This window comes from Manacus vitellinus, unplaced genomic scaffold (genome assembly GCF_001715985.3).
Source record: "Manacus vitellinus isolate BGI_N305 unplaced genomic scaffold, ASM171598v3 scaffold_3_pilon, whole genome shotgun sequence".
NCBI lineage: Eukaryota > Metazoa > Chordata > Aves > Passeriformes > Pipridae > Manacus > Manacus vitellinus.
In genome coordinates this window covers 35803251-35828023 of record NW_021940535.1, presented here as the reverse complement: position 1 = coordinate 35828023, position 24773 = coordinate 35803251, and the positions used below count along the sequence as shown (strand labels likewise).

The 24773-nt window shown below is 36.5% G+C and overlaps 1 protein-coding gene across 3 annotated transcripts in view; it reads right to left on the bottom strand.

Moving 5' to 3' along the window:
- Positions 1-2277: 2277 nt before the first annotated feature.
- SLC39A12 (solute carrier family 39 member 12) overlaps positions 2278-24773 on the bottom strand; it is a 33885-nt gene continuing 11389 nt past the window's right edge. For all 3 annotated transcript variants that reach the window (XM_008930099.4, XM_018075925.3, XM_029961967.1), the window contains 7 exons: positions 21955-22126; positions 19187-19359; positions 17252-17404; positions 13658-13721; positions 9498-9656; positions 8001-8188; positions 2278-3735 (listed from right to left, as the gene is read on the bottom strand). In XM_008930099.4, coding sequence (XP_008928347.2) covers positions 3607-3735; positions 8001-8188; positions 9498-9656; positions 13658-13721; positions 17252-17404; positions 19187-19359; positions 21955-22126 — 1038 coding nt within the window. In that variant the 3' untranslated portion in view covers positions 2278-3606. The remainder of the gene's footprint in view (positions 3736-8000; positions 8189-9497; positions 9657-13657; positions 13722-17251; positions 17405-19186; positions 19360-21954; positions 22127-24773) is intronic.

The following is a 24773-nucleotide window of genomic DNA, read 5'->3' as shown; positions in this document are numbered from 1 at the left end:
ATGGTAGTTTGGAATTGGAAATATTTTTTATGAGGCGTTCTGCCACTTAACTTCCAGGAAAAAATACTGTGGCAAATGAATTTTTTCAACCTTTCCTTTTCTCTCTAATTTTCTGTGTAGGAAAGCAAGATATTTTCTATATTTTTATCTTGAGAGTTCCTGAAAACTAAGAATAGATGAAAGGGAGACATGCTAACCAGCTTCTTCCAGAAAAATTCCTATATCTACAGATTCATGTATTTTAGGGTTTCAAAGGAACATTGTGATTATCTAGTCAGAACTGCCTGAGAGGCTGTAAAACCACACCGAGTAATCTCTCCATCTCTACATCTGTTTGAGTAATTGCATACCTCTTAGAGAGATACCTAGTCATGATTTAAGGTCTGCAAGTGATGAAGTTCTGCAGTCCTTACTCAGGATTTGACTCAGTGAAAACACTGGCATATTATGCTCACTGTCAGTTAGGTTTGAAGGAACAGAAAGAAATTTAACTTGCTTTAAAACAGTTCTGTTTCAAATCTGTATGAACAAACTCTGCAGAACTTAAAACAAACTGAAAGAGAATGCATAATAAGAACACTTGTGCACAGCCTTCCCTTTTGTAAGGACACAAAAACATATTCTTTTTCTTGGAATTTTTAAAGAACATTGACTGAAAAGATGAATTCTGCAGGTGGATCTCTTTGGTTTTAAACTTTTTTACTTTTCTATTTTAGTGATCTCTAGGAAGAGTTTCCAGCCCTCTGTATGACATATTGTTCCTAATATACATTCTAACCTTTTTTTACCTTCAGTATCTTTTTAAAGACACCAATGTAAAGAGATTTACAGTAGAGGCACTAACTGTAAGTAGTGAGATAAGTTCTCTCACAAGTGCCATAGGATTTCAAACTTCCATAAACTAATGAGACTTCAGGTGTTTGGATTTGACGCCAGAGCAAAATAATGACTGAACTGCTCACTTACTGACAAACACCACAGAAGCATAAGAGCTCTGTTGCAGAAATAAAGACTAACTGGCATTCTGATCAACATATCTGTACCTGTGGTGGGAGCTGTATAAATATATTTGGTTGTTAATGTGACCAAGCTACCTGAAAAATACATATAGACAAAAGATAGCATTTTCTGAACAGATGTGGATACAATGTGTTCACAGATCATGTCAGGATGTGAACCTATGCTGATATGCAACTTTAAAGTACACAGTGCCAGAAATTACTTTCCCTATTTCAGACATATTAATAAATAGTAGAAAAATATTTCAGAATATAATATTATCAAAACATGCTCGTATTGGTAATCTTGTTTTTTGTGGTAGTGAACATTAGGTCTACATAAACATTCAAACTATGGTAGCTCTTCTCTTTGAAATAACAAATGTTTCCAATATTCATTCACACCATCTGATACAAGAATAGATTTTGCTTACGTCCAATGATGCCCTGCTATTGCTTGAATTGACTGCCACAGCTGAAGGTCATGGAGTGACTCGGTGCCAATAAAAACAGATGAAATACTGGGAAACCACTTTTTAAAAACCTTACCTTGCTAAAAGGAAGCCCAATTGCCTGAAAAAAATGTAAACTTTGAAAAGATAAGCATCAGTCATGGCTTCTCAGCTCACCTTTCAAAGTTACATCAACAGAAAAAGCAGTCAAAATATTTGCACACCTAAATAAAAAAAAAAAAAAAACTAGGATTTTACTTTGGAGCTTAAAAATAGCTCAGTTCATTCCCCTAATCAGATAGAGACTTCCTGTGTGACTGGGAGTAAATTGCTTGGGACAAGGTTTCTGAAGGCATGTAAATGTCTACATTTAGATGCGCACTGGAGTATTTCCTGCAGATTTTCGTAACTAACAAGCACTGAAAATCTGCCTTTACATTGATCTTTAAGTGGTTTTTTCCTAATGGTTAGTCTGTGAGTTATTAGGATCATCATGAATGTGGGCTATCATTGAATCATAGAATATTCTGAGTTGGAAGGGACTCATCAGAATCATCGAGTCCAGCTCCTGGCCCTGTGCAGGACACCCCAAGAATCACACCATGTGCCTGAGAGCATTGTCCAAATGCCTCTTGAACTCAGACAGGCTTGGTGCTGTGTTTTCACTTTATATTTTTTGGATAAGTAAGCTTGATGCCTATGAAGATTTTGAGAAGTGACAGGTTTGACAGTTTACTATAGGAGTGTAGACTGTTCCCACCTATAATATGAGAATAATTGTACCTTCACTAGGAGCTATCAAATAAACACAGGACACATTGTGAGAAAATTATTTTGTGTCATGATGTAGCCATATTTCAAGCTTGACTTAAGACAAGGAAAAGAAAATTTCCAGTTGCTGCATAAAGAATATGTTTTTTTCTATAACTTGCTCTCCCTATTTCCACAACTCATCAAAGAAGAAAGAAAGAACCCAACATACAAAAGTGTAAACTAGGTAGGGGAGAAGTCCTCAAATCAGAATTTGATAGCATGTAAATACCTGAAATCACACAGCAGAGTGCTGCTCAGTACATCCTGGTAGTTTCTCAGCACCTCAGAATTAGGGCAGATTTTGTATATTTGTTTCAGATTCTTGCATACTAAATTAAATGAATCATCTCAACTTATGTAGAATTTCCTTGAAATCAAGAGGACTAATTACACAAAAATCACTCACGATTGGAGGAGTTGCAGTGAGGCCACATGCACTTAAGCCAATTGAAAAAGCTCTTTCCAGAATGCACATTGCATATGTATGAATAAGCTAATTGCTGACAGGAAGGCACTAGTGGTGTTTATTAAATGCAATGTCTCAGAAGCAACATTTGGCTCAAGAAATTCCTTCATTTAAGGAGCTTGGAAGGGATATCAGTGAAAAACAATTAAACCTATTTCTTATAATCCTTCATAAGCATTTGCTATGAGCAATCATCAGGGGTGAGATAATGCAAAAGGCAGTTAGGTCAGTGCTTGACTGTCATAGTTTCCATCACAACTGTATTGCAGTTTGAAAAGATTTCTACATCATAAACTTTTACACTTGTAATTTTTTTCCTACCACGGTGGACCAGTAAGATATGACTGCTGAGGATCTTTATGTTGACGAAGTAGACAGTGCAGATATTATGAGATTGGTACATGCCATTTAGCAGTCTAGTTTCCCTATGCTTTTTAGATTTATAGAAATGCTTTAATTTTTTGTACTAAGAGGCAAAAAAACCATTTCTTATCCAAAATATTCAACTATGGTTAGTCCACTTTAATTATTGTATACAAAAGTGTTTTATTCTTTTCTTCAAATCAGACTGGCAGAGATCATTTAGAGCATTCAACTAGAATGGTCTCAATAAAAACTAATCAAAAGCTCCTGTGAGTTTGAGCATGGGATCTGGTAAACTCAGTAACAAATAAAACATAATTCTAAACATTCATGTTCACAAAAAAAAAATAATTACAAAATCTGAACAATAAGTTAATAAAGTAAAATAGTTATCTACTCTTCAGATATAAAATCCCAGCAACTTAATTTATATATCACTATAGCAGATATGATAAAATTATGAACAATGCTATCCACTGTCATAAGTGGTACTTCAAGATTTCCAACAGAAAACTTATATTTTAATTTTCTGTTCATAAATAGCCAAAAGTAAGAGGCAAAGCCAGCCTAATAGTAATCCAAGGTTCTGTAGGAGAAACATCAACCAGGGTCGCCGCGTCTGAATATGAGTCATTTCAGGAAGCTAAAAAAAGAATAAAACACCAGAATGAGAGCCAGATACATTCATCTGTGGGAAAAAAAGTTATGGGAAAACAAGGCAAACTTCATTTAAAAAAACAAAAACTTTTCAAAATGCTGAGCTTCTGAATGCAGTTATTAATGTGTAGCATTTTCTGTACATTGTAACAAAGCTGATCTTACAGTGAAATATTTAAATTAACCAAATATATGGGCATTTAACCAAATACCCATTTTGGTTCTTTTACTAGCACTGACAAGAATTATAAATGAGATTCTGAAATTTGTTAGCTTCTCAATAGTTTGTAGCAATTTCATATAGCTGTCTGCAAGGAAATGCTTATTTAGTAAAATTAGTGATTCCCTTTTGTGGGAATAAATTAGTTGGAGTATTTTTTGTTTGAGTTCTAAATATAGGGTCAATCATGCTCTTTCTGAAATAATTGGCAACACTCCTATTTACTTGGGCTTTAGTAAATGCACAAGAGGAAAAGAGGATTTTTTAAATATGCTTGAAAAAAATGTGTTTAATATTTTTTTCTGTGAGTTTTAAATCATATAATCATACTAAAAACTACTTCATTCTAAAAACCTTCCACTCTACATGGTCTCTTTTATCAAAGTTTTAAACTAAATGTATGTCTAAACAGAGCCTGTGAAAATGATGCCTCAGGCTCAAATTCTCTTAATATTTTTGCTTTATGTCTTATAGACACCAGGGGAAACACTAATGACTGCTAATACTTTCACATCAACTCAGGAAATAAATATAAAGCAATGGTCTGGTGCTGACCTCTGGTTTTGGTTGGGATTTTTTGTCTGCTCCACTCGCAGCCTGCACTTGAACAAAGCTGCTGAGTTCCTCTGCTCTTTGGAACCTCTTCACAGTAGCTGTAACAGCAGCAGCCACTGGGAGACAGTGGAGTGGTGCTGACCAAGGAGGCTAACAGGAGTGTTTGCTATGCTTATCATTCCCTCTGTTCAGAGAGGGGGGGTCTCTGGGGCTGCTTCTTTTGTGCTCTTCTTTTTCTGGAAGTTGTCATGGGCCCAAAAGAAAACTGTAATGGAAAATCAGCCGCCCCTTTAAAGTTTTGTTTGAAAATAACAGGCAAACCCAAATGCCCTGGATCTTCACTACAACTAGGCAGTGGTTTAAATTATGGTACAGAAACTCATGTAGTTATACTTGATCTGTATTTAAAGATAATTGGAAACTTTTAATCCAAAGCAAGTGCAAACACTTCAAAGTTCTGGATGTAAATCAAAATCTGAACTGACATTTTGTAAATGCCCAGAGCACATGCTTTTTGTTGTGTATTTAAGCAAAAACTGGTAATTAGGACCTAAGCCTGAATTCAGAGTTCCAGTCTAGACATTTGGTCTTTTTTATTTATCCTTATAATCAGTCTCTTTTGTCCTCTTCTCCAGTGCCTGAGTGAACAAGTTCTCCAAACTGGAAACTTTTCCTCCTCCCACTGCAAAATTTAGTCTTTTCTCTTATTGCTGTCAGTGACAATTTCTGAGTTATACACAGTAAATTTCTAAGAGAGTTTTTAAAAAGAATTCTCATCAGGTAGTGCCCTTCCCATGTCCAGTGCTGCTGTCTTCTCCCTCCATCTAACCTATGTGCGTATTATCAACACACAGACCATTTCTATAACCATACCTAGTGTGACATCCCTGCTTATCTGCAAAAATAAAAGCTGATTGCTGTCACAATATCAGCTATGGTTCCCCAGTTCTCTCTGAACAACAAAGTGTGCGGTACAGCAGAGTGAATCACATTTAGGAAGCATAAGCCTATTCAAACAGCAGATGCAAACCACTTCGAAATTGAGGGAATGTAGCACCACATCAAGGGACTACTCTATTCTCACTCCAGCTCATGTTATCATGACCACACAAAAGATAAGAAGAAATAGGAAGCAGCATGCTGAAAGGAGGCATGAGGGGTCATGTACTGGCTAAAGAGTTCTACCAAGCTGGGGCATATATGGCATGACTGTTGCACTGCAACAGCCAAGTAAATCACTTTAAACACTTCTCCTTTATTTTCAAAATCAAAAATATTTGTAAGGTTAGTCAGAGTAAACATCACTTTTGCATAATTTCTTGGTGAAAAACGATGAAGGATATAAATGATTTTATCTTTTGATTTTTTCAATTTCTAAAATGATTAGTCTACCCTGCTTGCTAAAGGAGCTAGAATGCCATTTGTCAAAATGAAAAACCTTTAATCAACCACAGAAATAATTTTGTGCTAACTTGACTGCAGCAACTGTTTCACAGTGCTGTTCTGTCAATAAACCTCCACTCATACCCCTCAGTGTTCCTCAATGCAGAAACCAGTGAGGTTGTTCAGTTCTACTGAACTGCTGCTCTGACAAGCACATGAATATGTGAAAGCCCATGAAACAAGTACCAAAAATTACAGTCAAGCTTTGTATTCCATTAAGTGTTTGTACACCATTGGCAGGAACACTGATGATTGCTGTTTGTAGATGAAAATGCAGCAGAGAATAGAAGCTACTTCTGAGCAGAAAGTTGAAAAATACATAAAGAATGGCTCATTTTCTTGACATGTACTATACAAACATACAAAACTTTTCAGATCTATAGATTCCCTTAGTGCTACATGAATAATTTTTTAAAATAAAATAATCCCTGGGATATTTGACACTTCTGACAAACATAGATGAGCAAACCAAAGAGAATATAGAGAGAAATAGATACAGAGATACAGAGAATATATAGAGCCTATTAATAAAAGGTATTGAGAGAAATAAGATCCTCCCTTCTCTCTCCCTTCTTTCTCCACATCAAGACCAAGATCACAGTGACAAGCTGAGAACAAGGGAAAACACGTCCCTGTCTCTGCCTGGAACTGTATTATCTCTTGGGATTTACTGCTGGCACAGTGCTTTGAAGACTCAGGGAAAAACATGGTATTGTTCTAGAAGCTTGTGGATCCCTGATCCTACAGTGATTGCAAAATATGTCTATATCATTCTTAGCCTATTAGTAAAACCATGCCTACTCAGTAGGTAGGCAGCCTCATTTCCAAATTTTGCAGTCTCAGAACAAGCTGCAGCTTGGTACACAGTGTTCTTGTCTGTTATTTACCACCTCAGTCAAGACTGTTGACACATCCACAATCCTGAGGCAGTTCCCTCTTAAGCTCTTAGGAGCACTTTATGTTCACTTTAGTTACAATATCAAAAATAGGATAAATACTACCAAGGTCTGAGGTCAATTATTATAAGCAGGATTTTAAATAGGTTTTAATACTGGAATCAGGTTTAAAGTATTATGCTTGAACCTGGTAACTAATGTCTCAGGCATAAGGTGGAGGGTAGTAGTGAACACAGCTGAGAGACAGCCAGGCTTGGGGAAAACAGTAATAATTTATGAAGTGACATTTTTTTTTCTCCCTCTTCATCTAATCACTCAAAATATTCCATCTCTGTTCAGGAGCTTGTAGGCAAGTTCACAACAACACATGAGAGTGAAAGACCATGTGACAAAGCTGGGAAGGCAATCAAGTTCTGCGCTGCTACAAGTGTAACAGTTAGCCATCTCTTCAATAAATGATGGGGCCCGAGGCATCTGCATGAGCTAGGATACTTCTGCATTTTTGTACAGTCCTTAGACCTTTCTCCTACTGCATATCTTCACACTTTATTTTTCTATATCACTGCTATTGAACTGGGACTATGAAAAACATTGGGCAAATACAAAAAAGTTGAGGCAATGTGATGGCTTATGAATCACTTAGGAGCTCAGCCAAACCTAAGACAGAAAGGAAGAGTGCAGGATAAGCATCTTTGCATTTTAGTTCAGAAACAGCAAATTCGTATTGCAACAATGGATGAAAAATATATAAAGAGAAGGGCACAAAAAAGTAACCAGCTTCTTCAGGATTTTAAAAAACCCTGTAGGTTCAAATGTTTAAGTTTTACTAAGTAACTAAAAATATATTGTTTACCTTTCCCCCTTTAAAAGTCCTTTATGCCTTTCTCATATATTAGCCTCCTAATGGCCTTTATTTCACCTTTTCATTACTAATGACACCTAGCATGAGAAGGACATGAAACAAAACCAGATTATCGTTCTAAGTACCGTACATGCACAGGGCAGATGACATGCTCTTCCCAACAAGCCTATGAACTCTTTTTCTCTCCAAGTTCATCCACCTGCATTTGTCTGACACTCATCTATGATGTGTGGCTAAGTTGAAAGGAAAATATACCCATAGACTGAAGTTCTCACCATTTCTGCTAAAGATAAATACAAGAACATTCCAGCTGTAACAGTAAAAATCCAGTTTTGAATGGATGGGTCAGTTGATAGAGAAAGGCCAATATAAAGTCCTAAGAATGCTGTCAGTGCACTTATAAAATTCATCAGAATTGCAATCTTCGTGGGGAGCCCTGTACTTAGCAGCACAGCAAAATCTCCTGCATAGAGAAAAAGACAGAAAATTTATTATTTAGCTGATAAATGTATTTGGAAGATTCTTGGTAATAAAACATGAAGGAAAATAATTCAGACATGCACAAAGATAGTAAATGGCGTAGGGCTGCCTTTAGCTTTCTGTAGAATTAGTTATAAACTCATCTCATATGAAAAAATACTCAAAACCTCAAAACAACAAAAAAGTAATATTTACTTTATTTGTTTAGCTGTTCCTAAAGATAGCATACAGTATACAGGAGCAGCTTTCTGTTAGTTCTCGATGTTCCATGACATTTCCAACTTGGATACAAGTAAAAGTGAAGTCACATGTTTTCCCAGAGTTTCTAAATCTTTCTCCACTGGGAACTTGCCAGATCCAAACATGTGGGTATATTTGCAGGATGATGTTTGAGTGTTTTACAGGTGCTGCAAGTCAGAGTAACCTATGCCAGTTTGATTCCAGTTTGAGATTTCATAACAGGCCCACAGAAGAAGATTTTAAAAATTCTACTCTGTGACTGTAAAAATGCCACTGACACTAGGGCATTACTGCCCCAGAATTAAGAGGGTCTGTCTTTGGAGGTAACTGTTGAGTATTTAAATTTTCTTTGCTATGCAAACAAGAGTCACCAGTTTTACAGCAATCCCCCATCCCATCTTTTTGTTTGGGGAAGTTTTCTACATAGTTCATGAATTCTTCAGTCATTTAAGGATGGAAATGAGAATCTGCAGTTCTCATCTCAAACTTTCCAGTTTATAAGTGTTCATCAACACAATGTGAGGAACAGCTTCAGCTATGCTGAAAGTTTTACCACAAGAAGTTAATTGAGGACAATACTCAATAGAACAATCTTCCTGTCCTGTCCACTGGTAAAATAGGTCATATACTTTCTTTTAGTACCTTATTATTTTTGATTAGCAGCAGGAAGGAGGGTAACATGGGGAATATTGAAACTGCTGTATACTGAAAGTCTTGGATAGCCCATTGTGTAAGGCATGTCCATTATGCACACATGGCTCTTGCTCTCAGCTTATAATTTTTTGTCTCTGTCCACATAAGAATAACAGGTCACCCTTGGCCTGATGTCCTTTACATTTGGAGAAAGTGAGATGGGATGGTATCCAATAATGAGTGCAGAAGCCTTCCCTGGGTTTGGGAAGGGGAAAGAAAGTAGGAGTCTTGCACATTAATGTTATAGTTCATGATGTTATAAGCAAGAATTCCCACAAATATCATACAGGAAAGAACTCTTTGGGAAACCTGGAAATACAAAGCCAATCAGGAAAAATACATATATATGTATTTCTTACCCATTTCATGAGGAATTTCATGGCATAAAATAGCAACAGTCGTTGTCACACCTGTTTCTGTTGAGGATGAGAATGCTGCTCCTATCACTAGACCATCAGCAAAATTGTGAAGACTGTCACCCACCAGGACCATTATTGCTAACAAGCTGATTTTCTTACCTCAGAAAAGATAAAAAAAGAAGCAAAGAAATAAAAAGCCCAGAAGTTTTAACACAAACAGATATTGCAATTTTTGTTATTTACAAATGATTTAGTTTTTTGGTGACTTTGCATTTAACATTATGATAAGTCATAATAGTCAGAGGAAAATTGTGTTTAACTTCTTTTCCCTTGTTACTGCATTTCCTTCAATACATTTAAAATTAAAAAAGTGGCTTGCAGTACAATTCAGAGATGCAAATACCAGGAAGCAATTTCCTTATTCTTACTAGGTTAACTATTAGACAAAATGTTAAGTTTGAGTCTAGTCTCAGGATACATCCTAAGGGTTTCTATTAATCATTCTTTATTTATCAAAATTCACACAAGTTTTCCTAGATGTTATTCCTAGATGTTATTTTTCTGGAACTCACAGGATTGCACAGTTATGCTGAAGATGAATATTTGGTCTCAGGCAGCTGATTGTTTTAATCCTGTAGAGCTTGCTAACACTGAATAATATTTGCAGAGTCTATTTTTTATGAGACTGCATTTCAGTGAAAGACAGAGATGAAAGACAACAAGCCTTAGAGTATCACTATTAGTACAGGGTTACAGCATGCTTATTTCCAAAGTTTGTTCCAATCAATTAATGGTTATTATGCTTATAATACTCCTATCTGGAGCACCACTGATGGGTGCAGGTGGCTGTTTGTCTTTCCCATTCTGTTCTGTGACCTCATTTTAGCATGGAACAATATACTGGCTGTTCATGATCAGACATATGACATGAGTGGAAAGGTGCTACTAGGGGTGCAAGCACTGAAATCAAGCTAGAGAATTAGGGACAGTCTCTCTGTCCAGCCTGTAGCACAGACAGCTGGGTGGCATGCTGAATGGATTCACAGGGAGAGAGTTTATCTCTTCAAGTAGCAACAAGGCTCCATATAGGTTCAATGTCTAAACTTAGCAACACATAATGGGTTCCCCTATCCTGTAGTTTGTTTTATTTATTCTATCCACAAACTCACAAGCAGGACTGCCTAATGTTTCTCAGGAAACTCATCCAGCTTCCCTCTACACAGAATGGACAGAACACTTTGAAAAGGGTTGGTTTCATGCCTGAAGAAGCAGGGTCGTGATTTGGGCCCTAAATATGTATTTTCCTGACTTTTGATGACCCCCATAGTCATAATATGACAGACTAAGGACCTAAAGTGGAGTTGCACAAAACTGCCTGAATACAGTTATTACCAGGTTTCACTTCAGTAATGTTTCTGAGAGATGACTATTTTATAGTGACAGGGGAGATGTTTTTCTTACAGAAACTGGCTAGAAATGAAGTCTTCAGACTATTATAAAAAAAACACACAGCACATAAAAGCTTAACAACCGTATTCAGAAAATCCTCCCTAGTTGCCTGGGAGCTCTGTGGGTTCAGAGGAATTGGCAGGCTTGCTAGATTTTCCTGCCAGCTTGCAGAGCCGGACGTGGATGTCCCCAGCTTGTACAGTTCTTTCTAAACACTATGGGCAGTTTATAATCAATAGTGCAGAGCATGAATTACATAGAAATAATAGATTATTGCACTACATTAAGTTTGTGATTTGTAATAAGCATCAGTAAGGACGAAATTGTGGCCTGCCCTGAGATCTTATTAGTCTGTTTTGTTCAAGTATCTTATTGTTGAAGAAGATATACCATGATTACTGGAACTCACTCCAGCATGTTGTGTGTAATGTAACATAGGGATCAGGTTAACATTATGGTGCAATTGCAAATGTAAGCTTCGTGAACTTACTTGACAGAAAGTTAAGGAGATGCATGTATAAACAAATCTGAATGTTTATCTTACTTTACTTTCAGCCTATTTTAAAGCAGCTTTGTTACTGGCAATTATCTCACTGCATTGTATTCCAACAGAAACTATTAACTATAAACTTATTATCTTAACTATTTCTACAAAGCCTCTTCTTCTTAAAAAATCTTATTTTTTATTTTTTTTTCTGCTTAAATAGAGGACCAGAACTCATAGCAAATTCTGTTTCATAAAAACCCCAGAACTAATGGGTGCAGGACTTCAATCATAGATTACACTTTTAAAGTTTTGAAAAAGAGTTTAAAGCAAACATTTATCCATAAATAGATCTTTTTCCAATGTTTCAATGCTCATACTGAAAAAATATTTCTTGTAAATATAAACTGTCACTGAGTATACCAAATATAAAATGCTACTGTTTGGTCTTTTCAGATATTGACAGAATAATTGTGGATAAAAGAGGAGGGGGCCTGTGAGACATCTTTCGCTTCAGAAAGCTTCTTGCTTTCTGAGTCACTCACTGGCTATCTAAGGTGACTGACTCCTTTTTCAGTCCTACTTGACATACATTTACAGTGAAGCCTCCCAGTGGATGAAATGCCAGGCTTCTGCCTTAAAGCTGCAGATTCCATTCAGTTTTGGGGAAAAAGCACCTAAAAGTTTAGCTCAGTACCAAGGTACTCAGGTTTGTTTATGCACTGAGCCATTTAAAAGAACTCTAACAGTACAAACTTTTCACAGAATCACAGAATATGCTGAGTTGGGAGGGACCCACAAGGATCTTTGTGTCCCACTCCTGGCCCTGCACAGGACCATTCCCAAGAGACACGCCATGTGCCTGAGAGCATTGTCCAAATGCTACCTGAACTCTGCCAGGCTTGGTGCTGTGATCACCTCTATGGGGAGCCTGTTCCAGTGCCCAGCCACCCTCTGGGTGAAGAACCTTCTTCTAATATCCAACCTAAACCTCCCCTAACACAACTCCAGGCCATTCAGGTCTTATTACTTCTCACCAAAGAGAAGAGATCAGTGTCTGCTAAAATTATGTATTCACAAAAAACCCCAAACCCAAACAAAACAAACCCCAAACCCCCAAATAGCCCCTCCTTTCCTACTAAGATTTCATTTACTGATTTCTAATATGGAGGTAAGACTGAGGTATCAGGATAAAATGATACCAAAGAAGATTATTGAGAAACTATCACAAAATTAGTTACTTAGAACAAATAACATTGAGATCACTAGAAATTAGTGTGTGCTTAGCACATAATGATGACTGAACTGAGTGGAAATATCTAGAGATGAACTACGAAGTCACACTCAAACTGGCACTGGATTGTGTACTACTGGAGACATGAGACTGAAGAAATGAAAATCCAGATTTCTAATGCCTCAGAAATGGAAATTAAGTCCACAAGAACAGAGGAGAACATTAAAAACCTAGAAGATAATGACATAATTAAATAAATCACACTACTGGTCTGAGATCTGAGATCACAAAATTGAGGGGAGTTGATTATAGTAAATAAACTGATTTTAATTAAAATATTATTCCCTCAGGTGAATGACTGCAATTCTACTGAATTTACCAAGATCACAAGGTACAGTCAAAGGTAGAATTTGATTTATACTCTATTTTCCTATTTTTTTTTATTAAGCAGCAACAAACACAGAAGACGGGAATTATCTGAAATTGTATGAAGAAAACAGATTTTACTAAAACTGAGAGCCATCAGATCCTGTAATTTCACACCTGTAATAAATCATTACTGGTTCAAAGAGGCTATTGCTTTACTGTGTAAGAGAAGAAGGAAGCAGAATTATATTAGTATAGTGAGCCAACAAAACAAGCATTCCACCACCTTCAGAAATAAAAGCCTGAGCTAAGTTTATAATTACAAAAATCTGTTTTGTATTAATTTTTTAATCTTTCCCTTTAAGAAAAGGCTTTAGAAAAATAGATTGCAACAGTGAGACAACAAACACTGAAGCAAGGACAGTATAAGACTAACGAACTTCACAATTACAGGGCTGGCAGCTGAGAAGGTCTTTAAGTAGAGATTAAATTATGTAACCAGGCGCCATCAGATGTGGCGACGTAGCACATAGCAAGCACAGAGCTAAGCCAGCTTCAGACTTTCAATTCCATCTTAGGTCTGAAGGATTTTCCTGTTACTTGTCTAGTCTTTTTATTGATACTAACTTTTTTTGCTGATCGCCTTGCTCTCCGGAGGAACTTCAGCAGATTCAGAATCTTCTGGGCTTCTCTAGTTAAAAGTAAAGATAATGGATCAGTGTTAAGGGGCTCTTCCAATTCCTGCTATAAATACTGGAAAATGTCAACTAAGTTCAAGCTATTTGAATAAAAGATAGTCAATTGTTATTTGCACAGATATCATTAGAATAATTTATTGACCACTGGCAGTGTGATTGGTACTGCAGAAACACATGAGAAAGAAATCTCCCTTGCCCAGAAAAGGTGACAGTCTAATTCAGGTAGGAAGATATTCAAGCACTGTTGTTGCCCAAGAAAACCATATTTCTGCTTGAATACCTAAAAATCTGAGCCAAATGTAAGACTAAAAAGATTATAATTCAAATTACACGCTTTGATTTTGTCAAGACTAGAACTGTAGTTTCCTGATGGAGAAGGTGTCCATAGGATTTCCAAAGATGATCATAGATAGGTTTCACCCCCTTTCAAAATACAGGGGGTTTCCTTCAGTGTGGTGCAGCCTCCAGTGCCCTGACTCTTGGCTTTTATCTGGGGCTTTGTCTTAGCACTAGACATCACTGATTGGGCATAGCAGCACATGAGTAGACTTCACTTCAAGGAGCGAAATTTACCCTTATTTCAAGTGAAGAAAGAGGCAGTATCTTCATCCTTATCCTAGAGAGTTAATTTGATGCATCTGCCCCAACATTTAATTAACAGATAATGCAACTGTGGGGAGAGAAGGGAGAACATGAGCAATCTCTCACTCTCCCTACCTCCCTGGGGCTTTGTTTTCTGACTAGAGAAATTATTAGAAATTCATGTGAGGGACAGATAAGTCAAAAAACTTGTTTGCTTGAAACAAGAAAAACTGAATTTATCATTGCTACTTTTTTTTTCCCAAAAAAGTGGGAAAACCTATTATGGTAGCCAGTGAAGAGTCAACAACAGCACAAGAGTTCAGTGTTGGGACAGCAGCTACCACTCCAAAAACTGTAGCAGGTGTGTATGTTGAGTAGAAAATAGAATATATTAATTGGCTGGCATTAGCCTGCTTGTGATGTGGGATATGTGCTGTAGAAGTATGAGGAAAGAAGGAGAAAGAATGTTTTTCAAATTCTGCATTTTAAAGGAAAAATAAATGTCTTTAATTCCTGTGATTGCAGCCAGTCATATGAATTCCAATAATTGTTCCACTTCTCCTATAATATTTATTCACATGCCACTTCTTTGAACTCTGAGTCAAAACTGCAAGACTAATCACTGACCTGAAGGATTTATAAGTTTTTCTTAGTCAACCAGTGTTTGTCTTAGTATTACTCACATGATTCCGAAAAATTGGCTGCTCTTGTACAAACCAGTTAAGCCAGGATAATTCATGTGATCTATATAGAACTTTGGGGGGATCTTGCAGCTGAGTGGAATGACATGATCATTCATTATCATAAACAGGAAGCTATGACGTGGCTCACAAATTAGTAAACATGTTTCACTCGTCTGTTTGCTCTGTTTTCAATTGAGAGTTTCCCAATTGTGTTTTAAAGATTAGCAGTGACTCATGAGGCTCTTGCCCATCACAACTAAATTAGTAAAATGGAGTTCACATTATGGATCTCTGGAGGAACTGATTTAAATAACCTATGTACATAGGTACTGCATATAAACTGAGAAGACTTGTTGGAAAAAAAAAGAAAAAACAGGTTAAGAGTTATGAGTCAATGTAGTTTGCAAGGATTTATCTGTCTGGATACTATCTATAGGCCAATATAAAACCATGTAACTTTTTATAAGTAAGCACCATTCCCATATATCCAGCTTGCTTATGCTACCCTTAAAATCTGTGGAAAAATGCTCAAGAACAGTCCAAGGTTTAATCTGCTCATTAATTATGCACTGAACTCTCACCGTAGAAAATCATGAAGTTTTTCCCCTGGACAATCTGCCTTTACATATAATCAATTTTTTAAAAGAAGGAAAGAGGAAAGTCTTCAAGAATTTTATTAACAAAATGTAGCGCAGGAGGTGAATTGTTATATCAATCTGAGACACACTGAAGAAAAGTTATTGTAAAATATCTGCACTTGAAATCTCTGTAAAAGCTCATTACAAACTTCAAAATCTAGAGATTCCTAATAATCATGTCATGTAATAACACCAAATCAATATAAACTGAAAAATATTACTGATTTATTACATTAATTTGGTTCATTTTTTTGAGGAATAGAGAAAGAAGAACATAAAATCAGGGAAGTATGTCATATTGGTAACCTACCAACTGTATGGTTGAAGTAGATTTGCCTCTGCCTGAATGTTCATTTAATTCAGATTCCACTGGAAGATCATGGGAATGTCCCCAGTGCCCATTAACTAAAGAAAGGCCCTGCTGAATGAAGATGCTTTGCAATTAGTTCTGAAACCCATGAACACACGTGTAGTATTTCTCAGCCTTTTATGAAAATTTAACATTTTTAAGAATTAATTTTTTCAAAATGAAATCTATTTTAAAAGATTGTTGGCTGGCATCACTTGTTTCCTAATGCCTATTTTCTTAAAAAACCCTGAAGAGTGAATCAGATAAACCAGTGACAACCATATGGGTGTGATACAACTTAATTTTTTTTTTAAATCAAATTAAAATTTGAAGCCGAGATGGATATAAAAACTAACTCTGAGAATTAATCTAGTTCTCAGTAGAAAAAATTAAAAAAATTGTGAGATAGTGATAAAGCCCTTCTCCCAAATAAGTAACAAAAAGGACTTCTTTTTACCAAAAAATAAACCATCACTGGCATCAAAATATTCTCATTCTATTAATCTCACACAATATTCTTATGGCTGACTCAAAGATAGTGGGAATAGGGACTCATTGCTGCATATCTAAATCAGGCCATTCTTTGCACACCCTGCAAAACAGAACAAGCAAAGGTTTAGCCTTCTTAAGCAACATTAAGATTGTGTCTCATGCTGAGAAACCTAATGAGCCATCACATTTTGTGGTACATTATATCCTTGTGCATAATCATATTTTTAGGCTCCATCCACACTGAAATAAAGTAATAGAATTACTATAAACATGTCAGTGAGCAAGGAGATAATATAAGAGGTTGGGCCCTACTGACTGCAACGTACATATTAGATTTTCAAATCATTCAGATCAAAGACAATTTGGAAATTTTAAGATTTTCAAGATCATTCTTGAAAATATCTTATGCTTACATCTATGTCTTTCTCCTTTTCAAACAGGGCCTACAGTAAACAACCGCCATTGATATTTTGCATGGATACATACTTTTCACCTGCTCCTATGTGAGTCATAAATGCATGCTTATGGAACATATTCGATCAACTGTTCCCTTCTTGAGTTATAAATATATTGAACACATTCATGTAGCATTGCACAATCCACAGAGCAAAGCAAAATAGAAATTGAAGGTCAATCTGGTAGGAGCACTTAGGAAAGCAATTATCAATGCTTCATTTAACTCACACAAATTATACTTATTTTCCACAATCATTTTAACACTTTGTGCACTGTAAAATCTCAAAATAGATTTTTAAAGGATAAATTGTAGAAAGCTTTACCTGTTCCCGTGGTGTTACCAAAAGAAAGAAACACTTTTCTATCAGAAAAAAACCATGAATTCCTCCAATTATTCCCAAAAGCTTCCAAATATATTCTTTTCCCTCATAGAAATGTTCTATGTCTTGTGCTTCATGTTTATGTAAACCAAGAGTCTGAAATAAAAGAGATAGAGTTAAAAAAAATGAAATGGTAATGTTTTAATTTTTGCTAGAGCAAGCCACAATGTGTTAATTCAATTTATTCTCAAAATTCTCTTCCCTCAGTTCTTTCAAATTTAAATTGTGTTTTGAGCTAATCCTCTGAATAGTAGATAATGAAATTAATTATTAGTAGACTCTGCTATATCTTTCAGTGGTGGAAATAACATAATAACATTATGTTTTATGAAATTGCCCTTTATGTATGTGTGTGTCTGTATATATTATATATATATATATATATATATATATATAAAATTTGGAGTACATTATTGTCTATGAAGTCTATAAAAATTACTTTCATCATCTTAATATGTAAGCTTCATATTGAAAACAGACAAGGAGCTACTGGAGAGGGTCCAGCAGAGGGCCACAAAGATGATAAGGGATCAGGAGCATCTCTCTTATGAGGTGAGACTGGGGGAGCTGGGCCTCTGTAATCTAGAGAAGGATCTAGATCTCCTAGATCTAGATCTAAGAGAGGATCTCCTCAATACATACAAATATCTCAAAGGCTGGTGCCAAGACACAGTGCCAGATTCTTTTCAGTGGTGCCCAGCAATAGTACAAGGAGTAATGGCCATAAACTAAAACACAAGAAGCTCCACATCAACATAAGTAAGAACTCCTTTACACTGAGGTGGCAGAGCACTGGAACAGGCTGCCTGGGGAGGTCGTGGAATCTCCCTCTCTGGAGACATTCAAAACCCACTTGGATGCGATCCTGTCATCTGCTCTAGGTGACCCTGCCTTGGCAGGAGGTTGGACTAGGTGATCTACAGAGGTCCCTTCCAACCCTAACTATTTTGTGATTCTATGAAAACAATACATAATTTATTAACGCATAACTAATGCATAAATCCATTTCTACCAGTGGGTGTACTTCCATTTTTTCCCCAGTGGCACAGCACGGCAGCCTTCCCTTTGCTCTGAAAGTGAGTTCTTTAAAGGCTCTGGATACATCACTTAAAACTGGTGAAAGAGAATACTTTCACACTCCAGAGGTGTTTCTGAAATAAATGCATTTGTCTGACGTTCACTGAGAACTGCCTTCCTTAAATCATTCTCCCAGTTTTGCTTCCAGAGGTGATGCATTGAGTACAAAGAATATTTTGACCAGAATCTCAAGTGAAGCTGTGAAGCTCTCTTTCTACAATCACTGCAATTCTACTCATAACATCTGTGTCATATCGGAGGAGACTTAGTCAAAAGTAAATGAATACACGATGGAAAATTTGGTTCTGTTTTGCATGCTATCCTGCTCTTAAAATTTATTTTATGAATTTAGGACAACATCATAGCACCAATTTTATTACACTTATAGGTTGACAGCTCTTGGTTCTCTGGAAAAACACGTGGAGGGGACTGTGGATGCCTCATACAACCCTTGAAAAATTTCTCTTGAGACGTGTTACAGAATATGCCTCATGAAAGAAATTAATGCACATCTAGAAACTTGCCTTGCACAAGACTTGTGGGGTTTCTGAAAAGTTTGTTTTGAAAACAGGAGCCTTATTTTCTTTGAATTCATCATTCATAGATTTCAGCTTCTTACTACTTGTAACGTCTCTCTGAACTACAGAGTGCAAATGTAACTGGAGTGCTGGGTAGATTTAATGGGAAGTTTATTTATAAACAGATGAGCATTATCCAGGATTAAATAAAACTTTTCTGTGTGTACATGCACACACGCATATGTGTCAACATTTTAAAAGCACTGAAGTGTCTATTACTTACCTGAGGAATAAGATGTAGCAATGCATCTCCAGAAAGGGTTCCAACAGCCAAACCGACAAACAGCTGTAAAACGAGTGTATAGATTTCTTGACAGGAGTTAAATAAAATGAGAGTTGTACCAAACATAGATCCAATAGTAATAAGTAAAACAGCAACAGTGCTGTAACCATATTCTGTAGGGGAAAACAAATGAAACAAAACAAGGGCGCCTTTAATCATCCAGTATTTGTATTTGTGTTTGAGTATTTGTTTTGTATTTGTAATTGGTTTTGAGGGTGTGTTTTGACACCTATGCACAAGCACACAGGAGAAGTGATTCATTGTTCCACTGTCTGATTTCAGCTGGGATTGAGTTAATTTTCCTAGAAGCTGGTAGAGTGCAGTGTTGTAGATTCAGTATGAGAATAATGTTGATAACACATTCATGTTTTGGTTGTTGCTAAGTAGTGCTTACCTCAAGTCAAGGACTTTTCAGTGTCTCATGCTCTGCCAGTGAGGAGGGGCAGAAGAAGCTGGGGGGAGCACAGCCAGCTGACCTGAACTGGCCAAAGGGCTATTCCATACCACAGAATGTCATGCCGAGTATATAAACTGGGAGACTTGGCTGGGAGGGGATGATTGGTGCTCACAGATGGGCTGGGCATCAATCAGCAGGTGGTGAACAATTGTGTTGTGCGTCACTTGTTTCTCTTGGGTTTTATTGCTCTCTATTTTTTTTTGTAAACAAACCAAGGTGTAAAACCTCAGATGGATGTAGGGATCTAATTTAGGTTCTAAGCATAAACATTTTGGTCCAAATTACATTTGCAAATCTGCTGTGGACATGCATCCCTTTAGTTACCACATCAGGACCACCAACTTCTTTTTCTGAGGTTACTGGGATTTTTTTGAAGGTTACTCATAATTCTTCAGTTACACATCACTCACATTTCCAACCTTTTGCACAACATAAATCCTGACTAATCTGTATGAAATCTTACGATGGAGGTAAAACAGTGAAGAGAAACACACATAAAGGAACTAATGCCAAAATATTCAAAACTGTCACTTAATGTTTCACACTTTAAAAGCACTGCAAGTGCTCAGCACCTCATAAAATCAGACAGTAAATTTCACAGACTGCAAATCCAAATACAGGGTATAGTAGATATTTATGGAAGGTCAGGCCTTGGTGACTTAGTCAAAACAGCACAGTCTGTCAGTAAAATAGAACTGAGAATAAAATTAATGAGCCCATGCTCAGGTCACTAGGTCACACATAGGTCAAACATGGAGTTCTTTATCTGTATCAAGACAGTAGAAGTGTTCCTGTGGTCATGAAAACCTTCCTTTGTCAAAAAGCAGAGAGAAAGGGCTGCAGAAAAGGCTCTTATTAATTCCATTATGCACTTGAATAGTTCAGTTTTTTTCATCTCTCACATTTATGAGATCACTAAAATATCATTGATTAGGGTGATGGCTTTAAACTTGGAAGAATCCTACTTAACAGTGAATTTTTCATCAACCTTGCATTTGACCTGATTAAATTCCTTTCTTTTCTTTCTTTTTCTCTTGATTCCCAAACTCAAAAAGGGTCATATCTCTGTAGCATAGAAAAATCAAAGCAGTAAAAACTACAAAGTGTTCAGGTAATGAGAAGAGAGAATTCTTTAGAAAGGACTGCTGCCTGTTGAAGACCATAATGATTTTTCCTATTCTGTATGGTTTTTTTCTCCTATAACCATTATTGGAATATCCATGACAGTCCTTCCACGTTTTTTTTTAATTTATATGCTGTTCCATAAGGATCGTTGGCCAGCAGGCCATGGGGAAAGTTCAATAGCGCCTAAAAGATGTAGATATTGAAAACATTGATTTGTAGCCTAAAAAGTGCTGCTCTAGATGCAGGTGATTATGGTTAGATACCCTTTTCTTTTTGTTCATTCCTGACTACCAAAATTAATGTCCCCTGTAATACACCAGCACACCTTGGTTTGTAACCACTTCCCAGATATTGTTGGTTTAAAGTAAAAAAAAAAAACAACCAAATAACAACACATTAAGAAGCCCTTAATCAAGAGGGTTGATTACAGGAGAAGTGGAATCAACAGAAGAGATGGGGCAGAAATCACTGGAAGCAGTGACATGTGAAGGTTACAACTGTGACTGGAAACAATCTGATTATACTCTAACTCAGTTCTTATTCCAGCTCTATCACACAAGTCTTGCTGCCCTGTTACTGTTCTTTTGGATATTTTCCTCCCCACAGTAACATTCTCAAAGCTTCTCTGCTGTAAACTATGTGAAAAACCAGTAACATTCATGCAGAACTTGTCTATATCAAGCATTTGCCACATCATGGTATAAAATGCCAGGCAATGTAACCTTGAAGATATACATGTAAGCAATGCAATGTTTCCAATATAAATCTGGTAAAAATTTCACAAAACAAGTCCTTACTGCCCAGCAACCCACAGATGAGGACCTGTTATGGCCCACTTGCTGCCAACATTGAGTAGTCCCCAAATGGAGAGAATAAAGCTTAAAACCTTACATAATGAAGTAGAATTCCATCTAATATAAAATTAAGACAGTTGAATCCCCTCACTTTTCAATATAATACTACTATCTGAGATGTATGTTATGAAGTTATAAAGCGCATAAATTACAGAGTGCATAAATCTCCTCATGTTTTGGTTTATTAATGAATGAAATGTCTCCAGAAGTTAAGTCCCTGCACCTCTTTATCCAAATTTATGCAATACTTTGTTAATAACAACATAACTCACTTTCCACAGTTGTTGGCGGAAGTCTTGTCTGCTTGAAGTCAGGAAGCTGACATGAACAACTTAAAAGTTGCTGAATGATAGCTGGACTGATTTGCTTGAAGTGGTCTTTGGAAATGGAGGAAGAACCATTTTTCAAAAATATCTTCACAAGTTCATTGGCAGAGAAACAAACCTTTGTAGAAGAGTATACAGAGTTACTGAACATGTTGCATGTACCTGCATTTAATGTTGAGGATAAATATGGAATCTTAGAGGAACACAGGGTGGTACAACCCAGAAAAAACTTGGGCTTTATATACTCTTTTTTGATTAAATTAGTTTAATTACTTCAATTAATTCCATTTTTTTCCAATTAAACTTGATGCTACTATATATTTCAGAAAGACCAGAATCTTTGGAATGAAGCAGGGCAATATCTATGGAAGCTAGTTAATATCATAAGGATCTGACAAAATAATCTCTCTCAACCTTTTATTGTCATATGTGCTAAGAAAAATATTTTACAGAATATCACAGAATATGCTGAGTTGGAAGGGACCCACAAGGATCATTGAGTCCAACCCTTAGCCCTATACAGGACCATCCCCAAGAGTCACACCATATGCCTGAGAGTATCATTCAAACACTTCTTGAACTCTGTCAGGCTTGGTGCTGTGACCACTTCCCTGGGGAGCCTGTTCCAGTGCCCAACCACCCTCTTTTTAATGTTAACACAAATCATATTCTTAGTCATTAATGCAAAACTTCATTGTTTGCAATAATAGTGCTATTAATATAAGATATTACATCAAAAGCAATACTTAGATTTGTTCTTGTGCTGGATCTTCAGTAAGATGTGGAAATACATTGGAGGTTTTTAATTCTTTAAATAATGGCATGTCACTTTAAGGTCAGCAAACTAGATGTTACATGGTCTAAATTTGGTCTAAAGATTGTTTAATAATTGTATTATTAGAGGTACTTCAGAATTCCAGCTGCTTTTTGTTCTTGTTTAGAATATCTCTTTGTCAAAAGAAGGATCTTTTTCTTGGGAACCTTTATATTTTGACAAATTTTCATGAAGAATTGCTTTTCCACCTCCAGGATAAAACTTCTAGTAAAAACATGACCAGTTAGCACTAGAACACACTTCTAGTGGAAATTTCTGTAAACGCTTTTAGAGGAGTCCAGATCAAATATGTTATCTTACTTAAAGGAATAATCTTCATTTCTTAATCTCATCTGATGAGTTGTGATTCAACTTAGAAAAATATTTTTTCTTTCATTTAAATTGGTCTACATCTGAGAATCAAGGGATTCCTAAATACTTTTTTCTAATCACTGAAGCTTACGCTTCTTTTGAAATAAAATTGCTATTTAAATTAATTTTTAAAAGAAAAGTTGTTAAATATAGTTACTTTTAAATAACCAACTAAAACCCAACACCTTCCTTCCTTTGCTGATCCATTAGTGAAGTAAAATATGCCTTAAAGTTCACTAAGAAGCTGAATTAATCGAGCACTGATAAATTTATTCTGAAAACCACATTAAAGTCTTCAAGATAACAGATGATTTTGTCACCTGGACCTACTGTGTTCTGCCTTCAAGCCAAAGGAGAGCATGAAGACAATGAAGGAGCTACCATATTGGAAAAGACCTTAATTTTGCCTATTCTAGGCAGAAGTTTTGATGCTAGAAGTAGGGAACATCAACATCTGGTATCAAGTTGGTGGTTATCAAGCTGTTGGTTGATTACAAGCAGCATTGCTGACCAGTCACAATAGGAATGATATTATTTAACACCTTCACTAACAAGTTGAGTGATGGAGCAGAGTGCACCAGATAGCACCGACAGCTGAAATCCAACTGGACAACTAGTTGTATGCTGACTGGCATGGCTGCTGTTTAGAGGGTTCTTGACAAACCAAAGAAATGGGTTGACAAGACCTTCATGAAGATCAGCCAAGACAAATTTATTGTGCTTCAAACGGAATAACCCCATGCATCAATGAAGGCTGGGGAAAACTGACCAGAAGGAAGGTAGGTTTGTAGAAAAAGCCCTTGGGGTGGGTTCTGACAGATGGCTTGAACATGAGCCACCAGTGTGCCCTGGTGGCAATGACCACTAACTGCACACTGGGCTGCATGAATTGTCCCTGGGGGACACCACTTGTGACCAGCTGCCAACTGGATGCAGCACCGTTCACTATCACTTGCAAGCCCCAGCCTTTTAAGCTTTCTAACATAGAGAGGCAGAGCACTAACTCTCCGTTAATAAAGCAACTATGTGTGTACTCCTGGAGGATGGTACTGAAGAAACAAGCAAATAAAATTTGCATATTTTCATGTGAAAAACTGAATGGATGGATGATTTTGGTTTGCAAAATCCATGTTTGTTTCATGAGAAATAGTAAAGGAATACAGATATTGTGACACAGTTTAATGGAACTTCAGATCATTTGTCTTATTAGATCACCTGCTACTTTCTTGTGTTATACACATTTTTTAAATGTAGAGACAATGACAACTTAAAAAGAAAGCAATGGCATTTTTCCTGCGATAATGTTTCAAATAATGATTCCTATCTAAAAATTAGATTACAGATCTTAATGTAGTTAGCAAACACAAGCCATAAAAAAGCAAATTCCTTGTATGTAGCAGAATCTGTCACTAACGGAGCACAATTACTATGATAAGTGCAGAAAACATGGGACAAAATCAGCAACACAACAGTGAAACACGAAGAGTTCTAATGAAATATGTCAAGGAAAATAGATATAGTTAGAAAGAAGAGGAATGGAAAAAAACCCCAGAGAATCTAGGAATTAATACAGAAGAGC